Source organism: Plasmodium fragile (assembly GCF_000956335.1).
Source record: "Plasmodium fragile strain nilgiri unplaced genomic scaffold supercont1.44, whole genome shotgun sequence".
NCBI lineage: Eukaryota > Apicomplexa > Aconoidasida > Haemosporida > Plasmodiidae > Plasmodium > Plasmodium fragile.
The window spans coordinates 188,504-194,982 of record NW_012192624.1 but is presented as its reverse complement, the minus strand read 5'-3'; the positions used below and the strand labels follow the sequence as shown (position 1 = coordinate 194,982).

Genomic DNA, 6,479 nt, shown 5'->3' with positions numbered 1-6,479 from the left:
TTTTTTTTTTTTTTTTTTTTTTTTTTTGCAAAGTACGCATTGTAAGAGGGAAACATTTTTGAGAGGACGCTAAAACGTGTTTTCCTGCAAATGAGGGGGAGTGATGTAGCGACCTGCTGAAGTGCCAAGTCTACGACGGCCAAGCGTGAGTTGGGCCCCCGTCAAAGTGTCAAGTGTACACCCTGAAGCTGCAAAATTTGTCGTCATTCACACCACGAACAAGAGCGTAACGGCAGAGTAAAGAACAGCGTACAGACGTGTATACTGACCTGAACGAGGAAACAAAACGGAATATAATCCCCACCACACCTCAACCATGACCACCTACAATGTCCTCGGAGAAATAACCACCTTTGATGAGAAGGAGACCGTCATTTCGCATCAGTATGCAAGAATTAGGAAGATAGAGAATGTCGAAAAATGCAAAAATTTGAAGGTGGGTTTGTGCCCAATCACGAGAGCGGGGGGGGGGGTGTACCTCCCGGGGAAGATATCCCCTCCTGAGAACAGGGGGCATACTTGATGACATGCTCCCATTTTGATGTACAGTCCTGCATAGATCTCCCCACCTGCACATGTGTTGCCCTCCCTTACATCACGCAGACCCTGCAGCTGATCTCCAACTGCATCGAGAAGATTGAAAATTTGGAAAACAACTTGGAGTTGGAGAATCTAGAACTATACGAAAATTCGATTAAAAAAATAGAAAACATTTTTATGCTCACAAATTTGAAGTAATATCTTCGTGTGGAAGTTTTGTACTTTTCTCCTTTCTGCGGCCACAACCCACCTAGGGCTGCACACACACATACATATATATGTATGTACGCATGTATGAATAAACACTCACTCAAGGAACCCTCCCCCCGTGTTTTCCCCCCCTGTCCCCGCAGAATACTGGACCTCTCCTTTAACAAAATTCGGATCATTGAGAACATCGACACGCTGGTAAACCTGGAGGAGCTGTACCTGTCCAGCAACAAAATCGCAAAGGTGAGTGGGGACCTCTGAGGGAGAGAGTTTCCGGCTGTCTGCGGCCCCCGAGAAGCGGCACAAAAAGGGCAACATGTTTACAGGGGGCAATATTGACAGGGCGCAATTGTGACCGTGCACATAACCACGCGCGACCATGTCTGCCTTTTCACCTGCCCCCCCACCGCCGCCATCCTCCCCCAGATCGAGAATCTCCAAAATTGCAAAAAGCTGAGACTGCTAGAATTGGGATACAACAAAATCAGGAAAATTGAAAATTTGGAAAATCTGGTAAACTTGGAGCAGCTGTGGTTGGGAAAAAACAAAATAGAAGAAATGAATCTCCCGCCATTTCCAAAATTAAAAAAGCTAAGTCTACAACACAACCGATTAACCAACTGGTCCGTTGAGGCCATTAAAAATATCCCACAAGTCACCGAGCTTTATGTGAGCTACAATAAGTTAAGTACCATCATAGAAAATGTAAAAGAGTTGAAGCATCTGAAGGTATTTGATCTGTCCTACAACGAAATACAAAATATTATAATCTGCTCAGAGTTGAAGTCTTTGGAAGAGCTGTGGTTAAACAACAATAACATTAACAGCATTGATATGGTTATAAATTTGCGTGAAAATAAAAATTTAAAAACTCTTTATTTGGAAAAGAATGAAATACAGGACACGCTCAAGGAAGACTACAGGACAAAGATAATTTCCATCCTTCCTCAGTTGAAGCAGCTGGACGCCCTGCTCATCTCCCCCATAAAGGTCTCCTGCGGCCAGAGCACTAAAGGGAAAACGAAGTGATGGAGTGCTCTTATGCGGACGGACGATGTGGAGCGGCCCCATGTCGACAGAACTGCTGTTGTTATTTCCCTCCCCCCGGGGAATGTAACCTACGAAATTACTCCCAACGCAACCGATAAAGCTCGAAATGGCCACACGGATAAATTGATATTCCTTTACGGGGTGTGGGTGAGTGCTAGAGGGGACAAAGCGTGCCACGTATAACCCCCTTTGTTTTGTACATAATTTAAGTTTAACCGAATTGCCGGTAGGGGTGGCTATTGCAGTAACGCTTAGCATGTGTGCAGGCTGCCGCATAAGTGTTTAGTGCCTCCTCAACCCTCCTCCCCTTGTTCCCAACAAGACAATCGCGTGTCCTGAGTGCAGACATGCCACAGTGTAGCATTCTTTTCGTCCCGTTAGCCGCATAAGCGCATAACCGCGTAACCACATAACCTCTTAACGTGACTGCGTAGAATGGATCAGTTTGACAAACACATTTTTTTTTTAGTCCCCTTTCTTCAAACTTACATTTTGTTTTTTTCCCCTGCGCCATGCGCACCTTTGCATGTATATATATGCCTACACATATGTTACACTCCTGTGGAGGGGGGATTCCCCTCGGATGGAAGCAATCGAGAAAAAAGGGCCAAATACAAAAAAGATGAAGGGGTAGCGGTAGTGGACGCGAAGAAACGTAGAGAAAAGGACGAATTAAAGAAAATGAACGAGAAAGCTAAGACAACAAAACAAATGAAAAAACACCCTTTTTCGCCGTCCCGCAAAAATAATATCCCCCCCTTTTGGTAGCCCGATCTGTGCCCCACAATACACCATTTTCCATTTCCCTTTTCAAAGTCTAATCGTCTTTTTGTACGTTTGTTCTCTCGCTTCGCCAACCTGCATATTGCATATTTTTTTTTTTCTTTTTTTTTTTTTTTTTCCAAAATTTATTAAAGTGTCATAATTCCTCCCTCTACAATCCTGAAAATCGTCAAAAGGGTTAAAAAAAAAAAAAAAAAAAAAAAACCTGTTGCAGCGATAAAAAAAAAAATGCGTTTCCAAGCACACAAAAGTTAACTTCATTGCCCAGTGCGAAGAAGCGAAATGTGAGCATGCATTTTGTATATATATATATATATATATATGTATGTATATGAAATTTGTGCGCGTTACCCCCCACAGCACATGGGCACAAATAAAAAATTAGCCTGTTTATATTCCCAACCCCCTACTGCGCATTAAAAACGTGCAAAAGGAAAAAAAAGCAAAGTACCCTCTTCAGCCCATTGACAAGTTGACCTTGGCTTGCTGCAGGGGGGTTGGCCAGAAAACATAGCGATAATGAAAAAGTCCCTTTGTTTTTTTTCCCCCAGAAAACTCATGACCCATGAGATGCTAATGGACTTGATATAAAAAGGGATGCCGTCACTTCGCAATTTACACGTCCATGCAAGGGGAAAACGATGCATAAAAATAGAGTAGAATTGGGTTTCCAATTAGTATATCCGAGTATACACCTACAAAACGTGTAGCCAATTGTTGCACAATTTTCAACGTATTGGCTCCCGTATGCAGAATGAAGATCAGGAAGGCAAGTCCGCTTTGCAAAAGGAACCCCCAAACATATAACGACGAAGACCATGAAGGGAAACTCCTACACGAATACTACAACGCAATTCCGGGCATGGAACTACAGATAGAAAAATTACTTGAAAGTTTCCACGTCAGTAAATATGATTATAAAATTACTCACCTCTTAATTGATATAATACAAAATGAAACGATAAAAATTTTGAGGAATGCAAAAAATATAAAAAAAAATGGCCTCGATAGGAGACTCTTCATTAAGGCCGACCCCACAAAGAAGGAGGACACAAAGGAGGATCACACCAGTCCTGATTTGGTAAGAAGCTCCAACAATGGAGATGGAACAAAAAAGGAGGATGCAAGTAAGGGTATGGTTGAAGGTCAGGAAAAAACGGACCAAAGTAAAGTAACTACGCACATCTCCAAAGATGCAAGCGGGGTTGATGTTAAAGGTGGAGTTATTGGTGTTAATGCAACACTGGCCATGTCACCTCCAATGGCAACCACCCCGGTCAATGAGCGTGACGGAGAGGTCGAGAAGCAAAATAAGGCAAATGACGCACAAGGAGACGGCATGAAAGGGGAACCCGCAGAGGGGAGTAAAGAAGAAAGCCAAGCAAATCTTGAACATGGAGAGGGCAAGAAAGAGGTGGAAGCCGAGACCATCAAAACGGGCCAAACAGAGGACACGGGGCAAGCAGAACAAACAGGCCAAACGGAGCAGGCAGACCAAAGCACCGAAAGCTTCAGCATCTTCAAATCCTGGTCGAACTACTTTGGCAAAAAAAGTAAAACAAATGAGGATGACGGAGGAACACCTTTGAAGAAGGAAGAGGAAAGTGCGCCGGATAAAGCAGCCAACGGGGAAAGTACAAATAGGGACGCAATAGAAGGCGCACCCAAATTAAACAGCTCAGATGAGACAGCGGTGCGGGAAGGCACACAACAAGTGCAACACCCCGAAGGGAACAGCCGCCCTAACGAAATTGAAAATAATGTAAATCCTAGTGGAGACCCATCAGGTGATGGTAGCCATTTTGTAAATAATGAAAAGAACAATGTGAAGGAGGAGACGTATGACACTAGCACAGGGGGTGATGCAGGAATGGCCCCTAATAGGGACCAAGTAGGGAGCGGCCTGTCTGAAGGAAAGTCCCCAACGGACGCACCACAAAATAGTGGTGAAAAGAAAGGTGCAAAAGACCAAGCACAGCAAACACAGAGCCAACCCGTCACCGCTCCAACCGCACAGGAAGAAGTGCTTGTGATAGACGAAGAAAGCATCAACCTAGCCATAAAGGAGTATGTCCTAAAATATATTTATAAAAAGAAAAATGTAGATTTCTTGTACGACGAAGTGGCAACTCAACAGAAGGAAAGTAACTCGGCGGGGATTGTAGAAAGGAACGTCAGATACCCAACTGGATTTCCCCCCTACTTGCCTGATGACTGCTCCATTAACACCATCCTCCCTGCGTGGGACATAAAGTATAATTTTAATTCCTCCAAAGGGGAAAATTACCAATGAGTTTTCTTATTTTTTTTGTGTGTGTTTATTTATATTAGGGAGATGAGGGGTTAGAAGGGTAGGTGTGTGTGAATTTACACAACGTGGCAAACATGATGTGACAAAAAGGGGACGGATCATCGAGTTAATCTTCTATTTGTAACGTCCTCGTGGTGGTGAAAAGGAAGCCAACCGATTGGCACGTCCACCGTGCAGCTACCTTAAGGGGGACGCACTTTTCAATTTTTCTCTGTATGGGTAGTATAACGTATTGTCCTTCTTTTCCTATTTGTGCGTCACTTCTTTTTTTTTACCCCATGCTTCCCCCTAAATGTGTCACTGTGCACTGTTCCACATGTAGCTAAGTGGATGGTGCCCCTCCAAAGGTGGTCACGCGGGAAGAGTACAAAAACATAACGCCTACCACCGAATCGTGTTAGCCATCTGCATAATTCCGAGCACAAGCTCGAGGCCAATTATGACGATGATAATGCGCTCCAGACGAGAGGAGTGCTTCTGATTAACATAGTCCAAAAAGGAATTCAAATAATCCAAAGTCCAACTCAGCCTATGATTGAGTAAATCAACCCTCTGCTTAATATCAAATATGTGCAGGATGTTTAGAAACAGCTTTTTCTGATACTCCAATTCCCACAGCGCTTCTGGGACGTCCAATATGTCCTGGTCAATATTTAATTCATAACGTAAATTATGCAGAGTAATTTTGGAGGCAAATAATTGCTTGGATAAAAAATCTAAGTTACTTGACTTGATTTCTTTTTTTAAATTTTCAATCTGATCATTTTCATAAAATAATTTTTTTTCAATTTTCCTTTCCAAATTATTTAATCTGACGGCACTTAAAAGACCAAACGAAATGGCTATCTTGTCTGTCGTCCTGTAATTATTTGAAGTCAAATAAATCACAGAATTATTTACGTAACTTTTGTTACTTACATTTTCTACTTGCAATTCTTCAAAATCATAATTTTGAATGTTACTTTCACTTAGGTTTAAAAACTTTTTACACAAATGGAAAAATTTATTTCTGTTTTGCTTATTCATACTCCATATGACGATGCACCCATTTTTAAAAAATACAGCGGAACTATTCTGCTGGTTAAAATATGCACAACTTTCCACGTACAAATAGGGTTCTTTGTACAGCACTTGGGATCCCACTTGTTCGTATGCACTTTTCAGGGCTCCCAAATTTATTGGGTTGTTTAAATAGTACGCTATTACATACGGCTCTGCGCTGTCGCAACTTTCGTCTATGAACGGTTTCACTGTACCTAGCAGTTTCTCCCTTTTTGTGATCTTCTTCTGGGTGTATATTTTGCTACTCAGCTTTTCTTTACTGGAATGGTTACACATGAGTTGTCTCCATATGCACGAGCGCTTGAGGTGGCCTCTTCCCCACTGAAACGCGTGTGCACTCCTGCCGATAAACATGGTGAAGCAGGGGAAAAAATGCGCTACTGCGATAGGCGTGGTGCAGAAATAGCCCTGCTGCTAGACAGACACACACACAGGGGAAAATTACGCGCGCTGAAAAGGCACTCGGCGAAATTGTCCAGTATTCTCCTCTCGATTTTGTAGTTAAAATGTGGGGGAAAAAAAA

The 6,479-nt window shown here is 42.7% G+C and overlaps 3 protein-coding genes across 3 annotated transcripts; 2 read left to right on the top strand and 1 right to left on the bottom strand.

The window, feature by feature from the left end:
• Positions 1-316: 316 nt before the first annotated feature.
• Positions 317-1,779, top strand: AK88_03705 (uncharacterized protein; the record flags this gene model as incomplete). The annotated part of the gene is made up of 4 exons (XM_012481315.1): positions 317-436; positions 604-734; positions 894-993; positions 1,177-1,779. The coding sequence occupies 4 exons, from the start codon at positions 317-319 to the stop codon at positions 1,777-1,779; spliced, it is 954 nt and encodes a 317-aa protein (XP_012336738.1).
• Positions 1,780-3,337: 1,558 nt separating this feature from the next.
• AK88_03704 (uncharacterized protein) lies at positions 3,338-4,876 on the top strand (the record flags this gene model as incomplete). Its single annotated transcript, XM_012481314.1, has 1 exon — positions 3,338-4,876. The coding sequence occupies one exon, from the start codon at positions 3,338-3,340 to the stop codon at positions 4,874-4,876; it is 1,539 nt and encodes a 512-aa protein (XP_012336737.1).
• A 399-nt stretch (positions 4,877-5,275) lies between these two features.
• On the bottom strand, positions 5,276-6,232 carry AK88_03703 (uncharacterized protein; the record flags this gene model as incomplete). Its single annotated transcript, XM_012481313.1, has 1 exon — positions 5,276-6,232. The coding sequence occupies one exon, from the start codon at positions 6,230-6,232 to the stop codon at positions 5,276-5,278; it is 957 nt and encodes a 318-aa protein (XP_012336736.1).
• Between the last annotated feature and the right edge of the window lie 247 nt (positions 6,233-6,479).